General features: G+C 39.7%; 1 protein-coding gene across 2 annotated transcripts in view; it reads right to left on the reverse strand.

The window, feature by feature from the left end:
- CNN3 (calponin 3) overlaps positions 1 to 19,899 on the reverse strand; it is a 37,002-nt gene extending 17,103 nt beyond the window's left edge. For both annotated transcript variants that reach the window (XM_044672083.1, XM_044672082.1), the window contains exon 1: positions 19,614 to 19,899. In XM_044672083.1, the coding sequence (XP_044528018.1) occupies positions 19,614 to 19,670 (57 nt within the window). In that variant the 5' untranslated portion in view covers positions 19,671 to 19,899. The remainder of the gene's footprint in view (positions 1 to 19,613) is intronic.
- Between the last annotated feature and the right edge of the window lie 855 nt (positions 19,900 to 20,754).

Below are 20,754 nucleotides of genomic sequence, written 5' to 3' on the forward strand. Positions count from 1 at the left end.
TAATTAAAATTTTAATTTAATATAAGGAACTAAATCAAATTCACAAAAAAATCAAAGCCATTTCCCAATCAACAAATGGCCAAGGGACATGAATAGGCAGTTTTCACATGATACTATCAATAAGCACATGAAAAAATGTTCTAAATCCCTCCTAATTAGAGAAATGCAAATTAAAACAGCTCTGAGGTACCACCTCACACCCAGCAGATTGGTCAATATGAAAGCAAAGGAAAGTGATGTTTTGGAGGGGATGTGGTAAAACTGGGACACTAATGCACTGCTGGTGAAGTTGTGAATTGGTCCAACCATTCTGGAGGGCAATTTGGAACTATGTGCAAAGGGCTTTAAATTAATGCCTGCCCTCTGACCCAACCATACCATTGCTTAGTTTGTACCCACACTCTTTGTGGTGGCAAAAAATTGTAAAATGGGGGGGGGGGGTGTTCATCAATTGGGGAATGGCTGAACAAACTGTGGTATCTGATGGTGATGGAATACTATTTTGCTGAAAGGAGGATTTCTATGTGAACTGGAACAACCTCCAGGAACTGATACAGAGTGAAAAGAGCAGAACCAGGAGAACATTGTACACAGAGACAGATACACTGTGGCATAATTGAACATAATGGACTTTTCTATTAGCAGCAATGCAATGACCCTGGACAATCCAGAGGAACTTGTGAGAAAAGAATACTATCCTCATCCAGAAAAAGAACTGTGGGAGGAGAAATCCATTTGAAAAATATATGCTCAATCACGTAGTGCGATATGGATCTGATTAGGGTTTTGATGTTAAAGGATCACTCTACTGCAGATAGGAATAACAAGGAAATAGGTTTTGAACAATGATACATGTATAACCCAAAGGAACTGCTTGTTGGCTTTGGGAGGGGAGGAGGAGGGATTATGAATCATGTAACCATGGAAAAATATTCTAAATAAAAATTTTAAAAAATTTTTAAAAGAACTCATTTTACAAATGTTCACAAAAGGTACAATCATTTTTATCCAGAAGCTCTCCAATGTCAGATAACAAATTTGAACCGTAACTCAGAACTCCTGCATCCTAAACCAATGCTTATCCCTCTATACTGTGTCTCAAGGAATAGCTTTTACATGTATAGAAAAAACATTTCTAAATAGATCTCATTTAGAACACTGGAAACAACTCAATGATTATGAGATGAACCCACATTATTCAGACAATCTTGCTTAAAAATGCACCTCAAAAACCTAATATTTATTGGGGGGAAAGTTTTCAAATCATTAGGATTTTAAAATACAGGAAGGCTTATCTATTTGAATGTATTACAAATTTCACTTACCTCCACTTAACACATTATTAAATGTCTACTAAGAAGACATTAAAAAGGAACTGGGGATACAGAAATCTAAAAAGTCTCTACAGCTATACCTAAAATACTAACACACTATACTGAAGAAAAATACCAAATGGATTCTTAAATGCCCATACTTTTAATTCCATTTAACACATCCTATGGGATAAATCCCAAAGTACATCTCAAACTGCTGTTGGCAGATTTCAAAACACTTTCCAGAAACTGTTGTCTGCCTGTTTAATCTATAATGTAAAAGCTTTTACCAAATAGAGGCAGCATTTCTTGTTCTTATTTATTAGAAAGACTATAGTTCTGTGATTATACTGTACAGATTACCTTATCTAGATTTCAACTAAAAATAGAACCTGTTAGAATCACAGAACATGTCCTGTGGGCTACCTCCTGATCTGAAGAAGGAAATATTTTGAGATACTGACCACATATAATCCATTTTTTAAGAAGGAAATTCAAGGGGAGGAAGTAAAAGTGCACTGAAAATCCCATGACCATGATCTTGCTGTATTCTGACAAGGTAAAAGAAACAAGTAAAAATCCTGGGCTGCTATAATGAACTGTCTGCCATAAACAAGAGTCTGGCTAAATCACTACCCTCCTATGGTTCAGTTACTATCTCACTTGTAAAAAGTGAGGCATTTAAGTTAGATATCATTTATCTAACTTAAATGCCTCGCTTTTATATTAGATAAGCCTGTTAAGAGTGTTGTTGGGAGGACAGTAGGTTGAACAAAATGCCTACCTTGCTAAAAATTAACAACCCATCAAATACTTGAGCCAAAATAATAATTTCCCTTACTTCTCCTCTTCATGCCTCAGTCCTGCCCATACCCAACTCCTGTCAAAAATACCCAGTTCTTTCAACCAGTCCTTGAAGGATGCAGGTTCCACATCCTTTGACCTCAAGGCTACAAATGTGCATTGTCCGGGGAAGGCACACCATCATAAAATAATGAGATCGCTGAAGTCTAAGAGCCCACTAGCTTCCTTGAGGGGTTCTTATCACATGGCCTGAGATCCCATTCAAGTAAAATTACTGGCTATCCACACTTCCTCCAAATACGGTTGATTTTGTGAACCTATGTACAGGAAGTATAGACTCCTTCGGGTCAGTGTAATTTCAATTAATTATAGGAAAATTCAAAATAAGCATTGCTGATATTTTCAAGATCAAATTATATTTTCATTAGTTTTCTTTATATATTTTGTATCAACAATGTAAAGAAAGTTGTAAATTAACCAGACATAAACCTTTGAAAGGGGGCCAGAAATGATATAGACAGAATATCCTGAATAAAGTACTTTAATCCTATTCTCTGACTGATTTCTCCCAAAATTATTATAAAATCAATACTATTTAATTTATAATATTATTTTTCTTTTTGGCTTACAGCATATAAAGATTAAAGAGAAAATTAGAAGTGTATTGTACTAGATTCTGTACTGTCACTCATGCCACATTACATAACCTTCATTTGTTAATCAAAAAAACCTTGAACTTTAAATTACTGTTAACTATAATTGTTCAACTCTGTGATTCCCATTTGGGATTTCCTTGGCAAAGAAACTAGAATGGTTTTGTCAGTTTCCTTCTCCGGCTCAATTTACAGATGAGGAAACTGAGACAAACAGGGTTAAGTGATTTGCCCAGGGTCACCCAGCTAGTAGATGTCTGAAGACAGATTTTAATTTGGAAAGATGAATCTTCCTGACTCCAAGTCTGGCACTCTTATCAATTGTGCCATACTCAGCAGGCTTGTCTGCATTAGGCCTCTGTTTCTTAAAGAGAGTACAATATTAGGAAATTATCTGAACTAAAGATTTTAGAGTTCTAGAATTAGATGGAAATAATGAACTGTTTTAGCTTTCCTAATCTGAAGATCATTCTTACTGGTAGAAAAGACAAAAAAGTCAAGTAGTTGAGTCTTCCAGAGGCAGGTTTCTCTCAAGTGGTCTTTAAGCAAAGGGTAGATGGCCATTTGTTGGATACTTTGAAGAAGAAGATTCTTGGGAAATTATGGGCTTGAATAGATATCTGTGAAATTCTGTGGTCACTATTTTCTTCATGGCTTTTCTTCTACGTGTCTTCTTCCACAATATGACAAATACAGATATATGTTTTGTATGATACACATGTATAGCCAATAGCAAATTGCTTACTATCTCAGGGTGAGGGGAAAGGAGAGAGGAAGAAAATATAGAACTTGAAATGTTAGAAAACAAATGGCAAAAATTGCTTTTATATGTAACCTCCCTTTCTTCTCTTGACATGCTTTCTTTCTAGGATTGGGGGGTGGGATACCACATATCAATCATACGGAGGTGATATTTCAGGCTCAGAGAATAGGCAATGAAAGAGAAAGAAGGCAAGGGGGCTGAATGAAGCTTGACCCTTATAGGGGTTACTGTGAGTGAGCAAAATCAGTCAAAGTGGGGAAAAACAAATCACATACTCAAATATGCCACCAATGATAATCAAACCTCACCCTTTTGTGCTTTCTTCTTCCTGTTAAATGCGGGTCCTAATTTGCCAATAAAACAATGAAAAAACCTTTAGTAAGTGCTTACTATGTGCTACACACTGGGGATACAAACAGAAAAAAGAAAATCACTCCTGTTCTGAAGAAGCTCACTCTACTTGAGGGAGACAACACACATAAAGAATTCAGTCTGTCAGTATTCTCTAGTCCATATATAAATATATTTACACAAACTGTATAGAATGTCTATGCAAATATATGGTGAGATCCAAGAAATAAGCACCCTTCATCTACTTCATCTTTCTTATGTAGATGGACAAGTCAGACTCCTTTGAGTGGTTACAGATCTCTTTCAGAAAAGATTACAGTGTTCTGGGGCTCAATCACCATCTCTAAGTAGGAACAGCTGTAGAATTTCACCATTTACAGGTATCTATCTTTCTTCAAGTAGACTCTGTTGTACCTTCTCCATCAAAGTGGCAAATGATCTATTAAGCATCTAACTTTACATGCCTATTAAAGAGCACCACAATAATCTTTCAAGAATCATGGAGAAATGTCAGAAGCACTCAGTTTTTAAAACAAGTTAAAATATGGATTCTAAAAACTACATGCTAGTCAGCTTAACACTAATTACCAGTAAAACTGGCACAAATTAGTAAAATATAGTTGTTTTTGAGTGCTTAAAAAAGGAAGCCATGAACATCATGGGCAATCACAGATTCACTAAGAAGGTTTATCAAACTAACTGTTACAGTAATGTGAGCCAGATTGTAAAAGCATTTAGTTAGAGCAAGATGAATGCTTACACCCAAAGAATATCCATTACTAAATCCATTTCTACTTGGAGGGAGGCCTTTAGTAGCATGCCAGGCTCTTTGGACAAGCTAAAAATTGGTTTAAACACAAAATTTGAGAGAAATGTAAAATCTATGTATAGATGAGGGAAACTTATTGGACTTCAGTAATTCATATTAAGAAAGTGAGGATTTTAGTTGACTGCAAGTGCAAAATAAGCCCAAAGTGAAACATGGTAGATGGCTTTTAAACTGTTCATGTAATATCAACTTGCATTTTGCAGATGCAAAATCTCCAACAGAGGAAGGACACAACTTATAAGAAGGAAACTGACAAATTAGGGACTGCTCAGAGGAATGTAATTGGGTTTGTCCAGATCTATATTCCATGAGTCACAATTGCAGAAATGATACTTATTAAGAAAAAGATGTGAATGTAGAAATGTGAATAAACATTAAGCATCTTCAAATTTTTGAAGAGAAGTCAGAAGGACTTAAAAGTTCAATACTTAACTACTATGAAAGGGAGTGAGGGAATTGCCTTCTCAGAGCTACTCACTATCTGCCTCAGCCTTTCCTCCTGCCTTTAATCTCCCTCACTCCCAACATCTCTGTCCAGGGGTCACTGTTGAGGGGTTTGAACAGGACAGAGGAATCCTGAACAAGTCTGACAAACTGTCCTACAAAATCACTGATGCCAGCCTGGCCCTGAGCATAATGGAAAATGAGGTAGCTGGCTCAATGAAAGTGAAGGATATATTTTGCCTCCAAGCTGATGAAGGGTGCCCAGATTGCTGGCTGACCCACATGATCATGGATGGAGACAGCTGTCCTCGTTGAGGTGGTGGCTCTAGGTGCCAAGGTACAGGGGTCCAGTTGTAACATTTTCTCCATCCAGAATCCTATGGCATTGTCACTGTCAAAAGTGGCATTCCTTTGTGTACTTGGAAAGGGGAGTTAGATGAAAAATAGCTCTGATGCATCAAGCAGCCTCTCTATTTCAAGACAGGGCAGCCACTCAAAATGAGCCTCAAAGTCTCATCAGGCCAGACATCTCCACTATGTACAGAGGCTGTCTTCTAAAGCAGCCAATTTCCTCATTATAGCAAATTAGAGAAGAGAAACTAAGAAGTATTTAATGACAAACTGACTTTTTAAAAGGATAACTACTTACTGAGAATTGTTTCAAACAAGATTCTTATGTAGTTGTAGTTTAGCCTAGAAGCTTTCTTCTAAGTGAAGGGCACTCAAGCTGCTCATAAATGAAAGAAGAAACATTTATTAAGCATACATGCTAGGTGCCAAGCACTATGTTAAGCTCAGGCATACCTTCAAGCATCTCATTCTAATTGGGGGAGTCTATATATGGGGTTTCAGCTACAGGGCATTTGGAGAAGCCCTGTGGTCCTCAGGGGATAGCAAAAGAATGGATGGAAGAATTCCTATTAATCCTTGCTCCTGAATATATATATATATATATATAGCCAGTCTTCTTCTTAGAGCTCTTTTGCCCCAATTCAGGTACACAAAGTCCTTGAAAGTTAGAGGATTTCTTTTCTTTTTTAAATACTCAGCACTTGGCATAGTGCCTGGCACATAGTAAGTGCTCAGTAAAAGCTTTTTTCATTAATTCATTCACAAAAAAACAACCCTAATAATATTCATTAGCTTACTTAATTAAGCCTACCCAATTCTTAAAAGATACATATATCAGCTTCCCACCTAGCTCCTAGAACTCTTTTCTTTTTGTTTTGTTTTTTTTTTTGTTTAAGAAGAGAAGTATTCAGAAAGCCTGAAAGGGGAGGCTGAACTCCAGGGCCTATGAAAACCTGTACAAATGCCCAGAGGATACGAGAAGGAATCTCAAATACAAGGAACAAGTAGTAGTCCAGTTTAGGTGGAACAAAGATCATGTGAAGGGGAGGGAGCGATGAAAACAAGCCTGGAAAGGTAAGATGGTGCCAGATTACAGAAGGCTTCAAATGCCAAGCAGAAGCACCTGAAATTTTCCCAAAAGCTCTCTAGGAGACACTGAAAGTCTGTTAATACAAGGTCAAACCTGTGCCATAGTCTTTTTTTCAGTTGTGTACAGAGGATAGCTCAGAAAGGGGAGAGACTTGAAACAGGAGGGAATAATCAAGAGGCTATTTAATAGACCAGAGAGAGTAGAGGAAGACTGGAATGAGGGGGGGACAGCAGGGGGTGAACAAAAGAACCAAGGAGAGAAGCCTTTGCGAAAGGCTCCCCAAGTGTGAGGCACTGTGCTAAGTCCCAGGAATACAAAGCACAGCAAGGCAGCTCCTGCCTTTCTAATAGGAGGAGACAGAGAGGAAGTCTCAGCTACAAGTTGGATGCCGAGACCCTACAGTCCTGAAGGGAGCAGCAGCCAAGCAGACAGGAACGCACCTTTCTTGTTTCAATGGATAAAAATCATATTCACTTGTGTTGAATGATCTGGCAGTACTGAGGACAATCCTGGCAGGGAGAACTCTCATTTCTTACTGACAACTAGGGAAAGGGAAGAATCAAAAAGACCTAGAATATGAGCAGATAATTCCCAAAATAAAAAAATGCAAGCTATCGGTAACTACATAGAAAGAGCCTCCAATGACTAAGAATTCAAACAACCAATGTTCCACCTCACACCCATTAAACTGGCAATCAGGGCAAGAAAAAGGGAGAGGGGGGCTAACAATCAGTGGAGAGGAATTGGGAGGGCAAGTGACTCTCCTGACTGAACTGTGAATGGTCCCACCATTAGGAGCCAACAAGGCCATTAAAGCCAGGGGTCAGCAAACAAGGGCCCAAAAGCCAAGGCTAGCAGTATTTTAAAAGTGTAAAGACAATTGTTTTTAAACCTTTACTTTCCATATAAGAACCGATATGGATTCTAAGGCAAAAGAGTGGCGAGTTAGGCAACTGAGGTTAAATATCTTGCCCAGGGTCACAGCTAGGCAGTGTCTGAAGCCAGATCTGAACTCAGATACTCCCAACTCCAGGCTGGGCATTCTATCCATTGTGCTACCTAGCTGCCCCTAAAAACAATTCTTATTTAGCTAGCTGGCCCTTAACAAAAAAAAAAAAAAAAAAAAAAAATCAGTAGTCATTTGGTCCTGGAGCCACAATTTTGCTGAGCCCTGCTCTCAGTAACTGGAAGCCTAGGTGGCTCACTGGATCAAAGGCCAGGCCTGGAGTCAGAAGGACTCATCTTCCTGAAATCAAATCCTGCCTCAGACCCTGACTAGGTGTGTGGCCCTGGGAGTCACTTAACCCTGTTTGCCTCAGTTTTCTCATCTGTAAATTGAAATGGAGAAAAGAAATGGCAAACCATTCCAGTATCTTGCCAAGAAAACTCCAAAATGAGGTCAGGAAGAGTTGGATACAACTGAACAATAACCAGCACTAAGCTATGACTATGCTCTCTGACTCATGAATACTATGAAACTTATACTTCACACAACTAAATATATATTTTTAATAGCAATTTTTGTCATTAGAGCAAAAAACTGGAAACAAAGTTTGTTTCCTACTAGGAAAAGGGAAGACAAACTTGTTATTTTGAATGTAATGGAATATAATTGCATTGTAAGAAATAAGGAAAGGAATACATTCAAAGAAATCTGGGAAGGTTTGTATAAACTAATTCAGAAGTAAGCAGAACCACAAAAATAATTTAGAGGATATCTACAATCTGGTTTAAAAAAAGCCACTGTGAGGGACTGATGAATTCAATGCATTATCAATGCAATAAACTAGAAGAGTGGGTAACAAACAAAAGTGCAAAATTACATATATTTTCAGAACTACAAATCCAACACAAATTTGTTAGATCTAAGTGATCTCACCAAAACATAAGACCTATAAGACAAATATACTAAATGAACTTCTTATTCTTCATGCCAAGGTGCAAAAGAAAAGATCCAAATAAACTAAACCCTCATCTCACATAAAAAATGTGCTTCCTTCTCTCCCTCAAAAGCATTCAAACTAAGCAAGAGTGAGGGTCAGAGGAAAATGTAGTGTGGTTTTTGGAGTTAGAAGATAAAAATTCAAGTTCTATCTCAGAAAAGAAAAAGAAAACATCTTTATCTAGATAGAGATAGGAACTGGACCAGATTTAACTGGCCTGAGAATACCAGGATAAGGAAATTCCTCCATTAATGCAAGCCTGCACATTCTCCACCACTAAACAGTCTTAGAAAATGGCCTAGAGAGCATTGAGAAGTGAGATGCCAAGCACATACAGCCTAGATGTGTCCCAGGCAAAACCTGAACCCAAGCTTTTTCCTGGCTCCAAGAGCAGCTCTATCCACTATGGTGAAGGCTGGCTGGCCAAGAAAAACTAGGGTAGGGACTAACTTTTTAGGAGCCTCAAGGAAAAGGTCTGTCTTACTTATTGATTCCTTTATCACACCTGGGACCTGGTCGGTACTAATATATTTTTTAACCCTACATAAAAAGGACCAGAAAATTTCAAGAAACCAAAATTTGTTTCCCCTTTATTAAATTCCCCTCTTTAATAAATAAAAAAAAATACAGAGATGCACTGCTGGTGGAGTTATGAATTGATTCAACCATTCTGGAAGGCAATTTGGAACTATGCCCAAAGGGCTTTAAAAGACCGCCTGCTCTTTGATCCAGCCATACCACTACTGGGTTAACCCCAAAGAAATAAGAAAAAAGACTTGTACAAAAATATTTGTAGCAGCACTCTTTGTGGTGGCAAAAAATTGGAAAATGAGGAGATGCCCTTCCATTGGGGAATGGCTGAACAAATTGTGGTGTCTACTGGTGATGGAATACTATTGTGCTCAAAGGAATAATGAACTGGAGGAATTCCATGTGAACTGGAATGACCTCCAGGAATTGATGCAGTGAAAGGAGCAGATCCAGGAGAACATTGTACACAGAGACAAATACACTGTGGCACAATCAAATGTAATGCAATGATCCAGGACAATTCTAAGGGACTTAGGAGAAAGAACACTATCCACATCCAGAGAAAGAACTGTGGAAGTAGAAACACACAAGAAAAACAACTGTTTAATCACATGGTTCGATGGGGATATGATTGGGGATATAGACTCTAAATGATCACCCTAATGTAAATATTAATTATATGGAAATAGGTCTTGATCAATGACACATGTAAAACCAAGTAGAATTGCTCATTGGCTATGGGAGGGGGTGGGAGGAGGGGAAGGAAAGAATATGATTCATGTAACCATGGGAAAATATTCTAAATTAATTAAATAAACAAATTCTCAAAAAAGAAAATTCAGAGAGCAGACTTTTGAGGTTTTAAGTGAAAGGAAATAAGGACCTAAAGCCTTAGCCAATAGTTGTTTGCATGAGATCAGGGACTGGTTTGTCTCTAGGCTTTCTTTGTATCTCAGTACACTTAAGTACACTTAACTTGACTACTTTACTCTAGAGGCAACAGGGAGCCACTAGCCTTTGTACTGGGTAGGGAAATAATGTGATCAGATATGCACTTACAAGTAAAATCACTTTGGCAGTTGGTTAGAGTAACTATCTGAGGAAAGGGGCAAACAGTTTTCACAGAAACCCAATCTTATCAATAAAATACATTAAAAAAAAAAAAAAGCTCCAAACCACTACTGGAGAAATGCAATGTAAAGCAACACAGAAATATCAAAAAGAAAATGTTCCTTAAGTACAAACATTTATAGAATTTTGTGGTGGCAAAAAATATAAACTAAGGGTTTCCATCACCTGGAAAAATTATGGTATATGAAATGTAATGGAATATAATTGCACTTTTAAGAAATGATGAAAGAGTATTTCAGAGAAACCTCTAGAGATTTCTATGAACTGATGCAAAAGTAAACTGGGCAAAACCAATATAGTATAAAATGACAACCACTTTAAAAACAAGAGACTTAACAAATCTGACCAACCATGATTCCACAGGACAATTTGAAATGTGTTACCCACTTCTTGATAGACAGGTAACAGATGTTGTAGAATGAGACCATTTTTTGGACATGGCCAATGTGGGAATTTTATTTTGCTTGACTGTATATTTGTTAAGGTTCTCATTTCCCTCTCCTCTCACACCCATTCCCCTCTGCAACAAGGGGAAGAGGAAGAGACAAAATAGATTTTCAATAATTTTTTAATAAAGAAAATTATAGGCATATTCTAAATGTTTTAATCCTTTTGTAAGAACAATCCTGATTTCAGGTACTAACAGAAACATAATGGTTAAATTCATTCTACAGGTAATCCAAAAAAATCAAAATTATTATGGTTGACTATTTTTTTGTTTTCAGTAATTATTAGTTTTGATGAATCTCTCCTCCCCTCACTTCCCCCCAAAAACGGTTAACAAGCACCAAATTGTCTAAAATGTTAAGGGGAAGAGTAGAAGACAGAATAAGTGAAATACCCACTTGGATTAACAGCTGCTGGAAAAAAAATGGATATGATCTTTAATCAATGACAGTCATAAGAAAACAAAAGAGGTATGGTACTTTTGCTTAAGGAGCTCATTCAACTAAAAAAAGACAAAACTATTAACAGTGATAGAGAAAATAGACTTGGATTTCAAGAAAGATCATTTCAGTATAGGTTATAATAACTATAAAAACCTATTTTGGACACCAAATGATTAAAATCCTTTTATTTAATAGCTAAAATTTATATGCAAATCTTCTAAATTTGCACAATACATATATCATCTAATTTTATCCTCACAACATCATTTGTAGTGGGTGCTATTATTTTCCTCATCTTAAAGATGAGAAAACTGAGGCTAAAAAAGGGTAAGTGACTAGTCCAAGGTCATAGCTCATCAACATTTGAAGTAGAATCCAACTCTGGTCTTCCTGACTCTAGGTCTAGTGTTCTATCATTACAGCCTCATAACTCCCTCATAATTGTTTAGGTTTAAGGGTCCAGGCCAGCTTTTCTCACATTTTCAAATAAGTTGCCTGTATTTAGACCTTCATCTTCATCCTCATTTTGCCTCTGAATCTGTTCTTTGCTCTTGGGATCCTGGACTTTGATAGGCAGCTTAATATCTCCCAGAACCAGGCTTCCACATCTCACCCCATTTCTCCTCTTTCTTGTTCCATGTTTATGGGCTATAAGCTTCTAGAGTGCAAGATCTGCCTTCTTGCTAGCATTTGTATCTCCAGCGCACAGTGCCTGGCACTCAAGTCAGCTCTTAAAAAATGTTTTGTCATTCACTCACCAAGATCATCTTGCCATATCTACTTGAATGATAATCTTACTGTGTACAAGTAGACTCCTAGAGGAAAGACTAATGAAGCAAACTGAATGTAAGGTTTTACAAGAGACTTTAGTACCCAAAGTTACTAACATAGTACAGAATTTTATATATTAACTAAGAAGGCTTTAAAGCAGTTCTTTACGGAGTCTATGATCTTGCCTTCCCCGGCCCATTCATGGCTAGATTTCAGGGGGTCTTGAATTTGGATAGGAAAAAAATGTGATTTTATTTTTAACTTTGAACTGAAAGGTAGAGTTTCCTTCCTCCACTCAAAAAAAAATTTTTAATTATGATTTTTTTTCAAGGCAAAATCATTTACTGAAATGGAATAGCATGAACAGACATAGCAAAACCTGCTTTCATAAAGCTGGGGTACTCTCCAATAAATACACAAAGGATCAGTGGGAAAAGTGGGTACATATAGTTCATAGAGCAGTGCATGTAGGGAATACACATGGCCAAGGCAACTCACTCTCCTGGTGCTTCAGGGCCCTGATATCTTCTCATAATGTCCTCGTGATGCCTCTGGAAGAACACAGCGTCTTTGCTGAGCTCCATGGAGTTTGCTCCTCCCTGAATATGCCATTTCAAGTATGGCTGTGGTCTCCCAGAGCAGCTTTGGGATTAGCTGAAATTCTGGATCCATAGTATTCTTTCAGAAAAGACAAAACAAAACAAAACAGAAGCCTACCCTAGGACTATCAAGAATCTTGTCTCTGAGACCCACCATATCTCAAGCAGAAGCTGGGTTTCTGGACCTTTTCTTCTCCTTATTCTTTGATTTGAGTAATTATGATTTTTTTAAAGTTATTCTGGAAGAAGTCCATTGGCTTTACCTGTCTGCCAAAGGTATCCATGGCACAGAAGCTTAAGAAGCCAATTTATTAGAAAAATAAAGATCAATCAATCTGGCTTTTACCTAGTTGTTCAGGTGTTGTCTCTTAATGTGAGCTCCCTGAAGTGCAGGGATTGCCTTTTGCTTTTCTTTCTATCCTGGTACTTCACTTTTTGCACAGAACCTGGCACAGAGTAAATATTAAACAGTAATGCTGGTAGAATTGACTTTATCATAGAAGTAATGATGAGCCACTGGAGGAGTTTGCATTGTGTTTAAGGGTTAACTTTAAAGGTATGATTAATTTAAGCTACTATGATGGTAACTGAAACAAACAATTAGAAGCTGAAATAACTTGACTATTATTTTAATTTATTCTTCATTTCTAAATACCCAAATACAAATAAAACTAGTAGATGCTATAAAGATAAAATGCCATGGGTTTTGCCTTAAAAGCTTCTGAAACCTACTCAAGTTGCAAACAAATGCTATGTAAATTTCTGTAGCATAAGAACTGTTGACAACTAGGTGGCGCAGTGGAGTGCAGGACCTAGAGAAAGGAAGATTTCATATTCCCAGTTTAAATCCAGCCTCAAACACTAGCTGTGACTCTGGACAAGTCACTGTCTGCTCAGTTCATCTGTATAATGAACTGGAGAAGGAAATGACAAGCCACTCCAGTATCTTTGCTAAGAAAATCCCAAAAGAAGTCACGAAGAGTCAGACTGAAAAAATTTTAAATGGTCTGTTGGGGTAGCTGGGTGGCTCAGTGAATTGAGAGCCAGGACTAGAGATGTAAGGTCCTGGGTTCAAATCTGACCTGAGACACTTCCTAGCTCCTAGCTATGTGACCCTGGGCAAGTCACTTAACCCCCATTGCCTAGCCCTTACCATTCTTCTGCTTTGGAGCCAAGACACAATATTGACTTAGAGACAGGAGGTAAGGGTTTTAAAATAAAATTAAAAATTAAAAATTAAATGGTTCTGTTGCTTTAGTATATAAACAATGGCACCAAGAGAAATGCAGGCAGTTTGCCATGAATAACCTTAACCTTACCTCACATTATTAGAGATGTATCACACATTTCTTTTCAAAATATGGAGATGATGAATCCAATGTGGAGGTGGCCAAACTTTTTGAACAGATTACAATTTTTTATTCTTATCTTTAAAGTGTCAAAAGAGCTTTTTGGGAGCCCAGGGTTTGCCCCACCTCCTGAAAGCTCACCCACAGGAAAATCCCAGATTGACCCTTTCAAACTGAACAATAAACCTTAAAGTACTTAATGATTAGAGTTTAGGTGGGACTAGTAAACCTAATCAAATGTTAAGTAACCTTTTGGTCCTAGCCCTTTCCCCCACAGTATCAGAAATCCATTCCCAAGAAGACCAACTCTTGTGCAGGAATCATCCCTTTAGTGTCCCGAATAGTAGACTGCAGCCTCTTTCCCAAGCCTGCTTACAACCTAACCTGAGTTCCCCAAAAGGTATATAATAACATGCCTATGTTTTACTGTTCTTCAGAGAATCATTTCCAGAGTTGATTCTCACAGAGATACTGTTCCCAGAGTCCCAGAGCCCTTGGCTTGGTATGGTTCTTAGGTGCTTGACTCTGTGTGTGGCCTGAATATTTCCTGATTAAAGTCTTGGTTTTGTTGACTACTTTAATAGTTCTGTGTTTTTCCAGGTTGACAAAAGTAATGTGTATAAAGTAATATTTGTCTCCATTGTCTCTCTAAAGATTTGTTCTTATACATAAAGGTTTGGTGAACAAATTCATGATTCCACTCTATACTTTTTAGTATTTTAAGAGACTTAGCTCTGTCAACACGGAATCTAGAAGCCCCCAAACTTGTAGCTTATAAAGATTTAATGAACCCCAGTTTACCTAGCTTGAAGGTGACAGCCTCAGGTTTGACCTTGTCACAATTGAATTCCTCCCTGAGGGAAAGTCCAACCTCACTAGTCTCAGACTAACACATCCCAGGAAAACATAAGCTCCTTAAGGATTTAGCTTGTATCTTTCTTGTCTCAGAACCTAGCATAGAACTTTGCACATAACAAATGATTAATAAATGCTTATTTAATTCAATTAATGAATTTTCAGGATTGTTTTAAAGCTAAAGATTCACAATTGTGTTTAATTTGCCTTTAGACATCCCCTACTCTTTTGTTTATATTAACTAAAGAGATTATTCACTTCTCAGATGTTCTCAGAATGGTCTCTTTTCAAAGTGTAAGTGCCCTCAAATTTCAAATTTCCTGACCAAAAATTATCAATACTTTAAAGATCTATAATTTCATTAGTGTAAATTAACCTCCCACTGCCCCCACCCTTATACATAATCACAATTCCTCTACAATAGGTCCTCCATTAATTTCTGTGTACAAAAAATTCATCAAATTATCCAACTTAGTAATGACCCTCCTTAATTAGCAAGATTGACCCTTGCTAGGTCAGAGCAAGGTAGAGCCCAATCAGAGCTTCTGGCCAAGATGCTAAAGCTGCAGGAGTCATTACATGGAAATTAATGGAAAGTGGAAGGGGCCATGCATTTTGGCAGTTGAAGAAACTGAGGATGTTTTAATCTGGAGACTAAGTCTAGGGGTGGCCATGATAGCTATAAAAATTCTTCTTGGTACCTAGGGAACTAGAAACAATGGATAGAGATTGTGAAGAGATAAATTCAAGCTTCACATGGAAAAAACTTTCTAACCATTTTTAGAGCTAAGCCAAAGTGGAATGAGCTAAGTTTAGAATTTCTCTTCATTTGAGGTCTTCTAGCAAAGGATGCCATGGAGGAGCTTCATGAAGGTCCAGCTATGAAATTCTGTAGATCTATGCCTTAATATATGGAAGAGGGATAAGACTTTTTTTCTTCTTTATTAGGAGTAATAAGTGGAAGGTGCCACAGCTCAAGTTTGAAAAAAAATTTCCTAACAAAGCAGTACAACAAGTAGGAAATGGGCAATTATTTGTTAGATACGCTATAGAAAGACTTCCTATTCTGGTACAGACTGGACTAAAGGGCACTAAGCACCTTCCAACTTTCACATTCTGTAACCCAGTTTTATTAAGAAATAGTATGTCATAGATGGCAGAACATTAGAGAAAGGCAAGAAGATCTGAGCTCAAATCCTGCTTCAGATGCTAATTAGTTTTGTGATCCCCAAGGAAGTTATTTTAAACATTTCCAGTTTCCTTTTCCATAAAATGGACATAATACACTTCCCAAAGTAATACAGGGGATCAAATAAGATAATAGTACTTTCTATTCATTTATCTTTAGCTAATACCTACCTAAATTCTAGCTCTTATTAAACTATACATACCACCTTGGTATTAAACTTTTATGTACTCAATGACCAATTAGGAAAGGGCAAGAACTACCCATTATTCTGCAAAGTATAGCAGTCATTCACTGCCAAGAAAAATAAGCCATTTGAAGGACTGCCAAAGTTATTTGTACCTCATATATGTAGAGAACTAAACAAAAGGCTAAGAGACTGTATTGCTGCCTGCCAAAAGTAGTCATCACCCCCAGGTTCATGAAACTAGCTACAGTTTATAGGAATATGCCAGGCATATTCATGAGTCAAGACATGAAAAGTATCAGAGCATGTTTAAAAATGTTGATTCTCCCACACACTTCCTACAATGCAAACATTTGAAGTGGCTTTCCAAAATTAACACCTACACAATGGGGCTAGAGGATTGGAAAGGATCTGGAGAGGGAGGAGATTCTCATTTCAAAAGCAGTTGTACTAAATGGCAAAAACTAACTTTTTTAATGCCGAAGTAGTTTGAGGAGTCATTAAATGATGTTCAATATCAAATTCAGGGTGTAGAAGCTTGGTTCTTGGAGAACTCAAAATATATATATATATGTATGTATTCACAGATTATACATACATATAGATATACATATATATACACACACATATAAAATTACAAAAGAAACAAAATTTGCCAGATTCAGGCTAAATGCTCAACAAAACAGAGCTCAACTGGATCCTTGTTCCTAAATGAGAAGTATTAAATGCTGTGACTGAGGAACAGCTCCTATACAACATTATGATAACAGATAACAAGACCTCAAAGTCAACCATGAATACTCAAGAGATCATTGGCCTAAAGCTCCATATAGAAAACATTCAATGGAAGAAAAATTACTATTGTCCAGACCAGTGGTGTCAAATGAAAATAGAAATGGGGCCACAAATGATCCCTGAGGGTCCCACACTGACTTAGAAAACCACAATATTAACATTATTTATGTTCTATTGATTATTTATTTTGTTAAATATTTCCCAATTTTATTTTAATCTGATTCCAGCTGCACTTAGTAGTGTTAAGGCCCATATGTTTGACACCTCTGATCCAGACTACTGTATATATTTGAGTAACCTGTTAATATATCCAAACATAAATATCTGGCACAGGCACTTCAGATGTTCAATTACCTGGCCCAGAACAGGTAGAAATGAGCAGGCTGATTGTATTTGGGATTGTGATAATCCCAACCTACTCCTCCCCAGTGCAATAATAAACATAAATGTTCTCCCAGCAATGATATATGGTTGTGAATTTTTGAACACCACAATCTTTCAAAAATCAGTTGTACAGGCCTAGAGAGGGAGGTCCTAGGTTCAAACCTGGCCTCATACACTTCCCAGCTGTGTGACCCTGGGCAAGTCACTTGACCCCCATTGCCTACCCTTACTGATCTTCTGCCTTGGAGCCAATACACAGTATAAACTCCAAGTCGGAAGGTAAGGGTTTTAAAAAAAAAAATCAGTTGTGAGTAAACCAAATGACAATTGAAACAAATAAGACTTTAAAAACACACAATCTCTAAAATGATCTCCCCAAATTAAGAAAACAGAAGAATAGGAAAGAAAGCAGGCTGGTAGAAGAAAGGACGGGAGGCTAACAAATGGCCACACTGAGTGCAGCACTGGTACTTAGGAAATGTAAAAATATCCAGAGGAAGTTCTCTTGTGAAACCTCTGGAAGTCTTATGGGACAAAGTAGACAAGAATTGAATATAAAAGGAAGACAAGAGATGAGATTTGCAAACCAGAGAAAATCCACATCAGTGTGACTGCAGAATTGTTACCTAAGTCCTAAGGTATAATCAGCTAAAGTAAAAATAAATAAATTAATAAAAAATCAAAGGCTTTATTTTACAAGGTACATTTATTGTTGCTTTTCCTGACATCCCAAGTGGTATCCCAAAATAAAGTGCCTAACAAATGGTTCTTTCTTTAGCAGTAGACTTCCAAGCCCCCAATAAGAATAATTGCTACAAAATTTACAGCCCATTACAATTTAGTTTCTAACAATCTTCTACTCCCAAATAAGATATTCCATTAATTTTATGTTGATGTATGTTTATGTATCACACACACACCCCCTACTTAAGTTTAAATAGCCAAAAATTAAACCAAATAAAAATTAAACCATGATAAACATTTTCTCATTATGTAGATAGAAGTAATGGGATTGGGTGGGGGTGGAAACAAGCAAATAAGCCAGACTCTCCCTTGTGAGATGGCAGTTTCTCCCTAAAATAAGCACTAGTTCAATTAATATGGCCCAGTGCTAGTTGTGTAGATTTGACAGTGGCAATGTGTAACTTAAGGCTAAACTTAAAACACTAGACAGTCAGGTGAATTCAGTGGCGATCCTGAAATGCTTCAGTTCTCAGGAGGTTAATGGAAATCGAAGTACAGCAGCCCAGCTTTGTGGCTCTCTTTTGGCTGCAACAGCAAAACGGAGAGACAATGAGCATTCTGTGCACGGATCCGCGCCGATTGGTTGGTTTCTTCCCCCCCAGAAGCCCCTGATGTAATGTGCTTGGAATGTAGGGAGGGAGGAAGGAAGAAGGGGATTTAGAGAAGGGGGGAGAAGGAAACTCCTCTCATCTTTTCCCCTTAGCCAAAAGGAGGCGAATACCCCTTACTCAGTACCAGGCAAAAGACACCAACGGGCGCAGCTGAAGATGAAAGATAAAAAAGCGCTATCTATAAAGCCCAAACACCCAAGCCCATTATTACTGGGCACTTTAAAAAAGCAACAAAAGATAGCGAAGCTTTGCATAAAGTACAAGCTACTGCAAACTTGGCAGCGCATTACACAAGTTCCCAAGTCCGCAGCCAAATCCACCTCCCAGTGGGCGCACGGCTCCGGCGGAGGGGACAGCGCCCGGGAGGGAGCAGCCTCCCCAGCCATTGTAGTGGCTGCAGCGAAGTCCGGGGCGCCACCTCCGCCAGCCCCTGCGCTAGAAGGAAGGAGTCGAGCGGAGGTTGGAGCAAAGCGAGTCGCAGCATCTCTCCCTCCCTCCCTTGGTCTGGGAGGGAACAATAAGGGACCTGGGATTTGGCCACGTAGCCGCCCAGATTCACCACCGCGGCGGGGCCGGGGAATGAGAAGGGGGTGGGTGGGTGGGAGGGAAGGAAAGAGAGAAGGAAGAGGAGGAGGAGGAGCAGTGGCCGGTCCGCCAGCAGCCAGGCGATCTAACAGACGGAACCCGGAGGGAGGAAGGGGCGCCCATCCCAGCTTAGCGCAGGCCCTCCTGGGCTCTCAAAGGCTAAAGTAAATGGGACGAGGAGGGGGCGTCCCGACACTGGGAGGCGAGCACGGTGCTTCGGCTCCAGACCAGACGCCTCCAGTCCCCCTCACCCCCCATCCCCAGCTGCTCAGAGGCGCAGGGAACAAAGCAGGAGAGGGCGGAGGAGACCCGCGGGGGGGGGGGGGGATGCGCCGTGAGCTGAGGGTCCCTGCTCGTCCGCCCATCAGTCTCCTGCGCCGCCCCAATCTCGGCGCCCCACCCCGCCCAATCCCACGCCAGGATGGCCGCCGCCTGCGGGTCGAATCGCCTTTACCTTATTCTTAACTTCGGCCGAGAGCCCGTACGAAGGACCCTTGTTGAAGTGGGTCATGGTTCGTGGCTCGGATCTGGTCCCGTGCAGTAGTAGGTCCTGCCTCCCTCCCGGAGCCCTCGACGGCGGCGTCAGCTGTGTGGGATGCTCCGCGTGGCGTCCCGAGAGACAGCGCTAGGACGCGGGGATCAGAGACAGAGACAGAGGTCCCGGTAGGGCCCTGGGACTGGACTAGACGACGGCCAGCAGAATGTTCTAGTTCAGGATCCGAATTCCCCTGCACCACCCGCGCCGCAGCTCCTGCAAACTGCCCCCCGCCCCTGTACCTTTAGGGATTGGCGGAGGAGACCGACCAATGGAGATGCTCCTCCTCCCCGCCCTCTCTTTCCGAGCGGGGCAAGCCTGACCAATTGAAAAACGCAGAGGGAAGTTAGAGCCCTTCCCCCTCTCCCTCTTCTCCCCACCAGCCCGAAGAGGCTCCAGCCACCTCGTGCCCTCGGGCAGGGCCGGGCGGGGCCTGGGAGAGGGAAGGAGGGGGCTTGGGGCGGGGCTGTGCCGGGAGTTCGGGGCGCCCCCCAGCTGAAGCCTAGAGGTAACGTCAGCGATCTGGCATCCACCACCGCCCACTGCGCCCCCGCCTCTCCACTCACTACGGCCAGTCCTCAGAGCAGAAGAGAAGGCCCGGGGTCCAGGGCCAACGGACCCCCTGCCCCTTCCAGGACCGCCAGGGATCCCCTAAGCTCACCTGCATCACCGGGCAGGCTCTCTGGGGTACAAAGTCAAGATACAAACGCGGACTCCTTTTGGTCCAGTCCTCCAAATGTAGTGAGAAAGAGACAGAAAAGAAGGAACGGGAACCGGGGAAGGAAATGCAGAAGAACATGCATATGTATCTTGCCTCTCTTCTGCGTTCAAAGCCCTGCGGAGGACGATACTAATAATTGCTAGCACTTATACATAGAATTGTAAAGTTTGCAAAGTGCTTTACATGTTTTATACCTTTTGGTTCTCACAACAACCCTGTATGCTCTTTTTACAAACGAGGAAACTGAGGCAGAGAGTAACTAACTTGCCCAGCAGTCACACAATTATTATCAAGCCTGTGAGGCAGAATTAGAACCCAAAGATATTTTTTAAACCCTTA

Source organism: Gracilinanus agilis, chromosome 4 (genome assembly GCF_016433145.1).
Source record: "Gracilinanus agilis isolate LMUSP501 chromosome 4, AgileGrace, whole genome shotgun sequence".
Taxonomy (NCBI): domain Eukaryota; kingdom Metazoa; phylum Chordata; class Mammalia; order Didelphimorphia; family Didelphidae; genus Gracilinanus; species Gracilinanus agilis.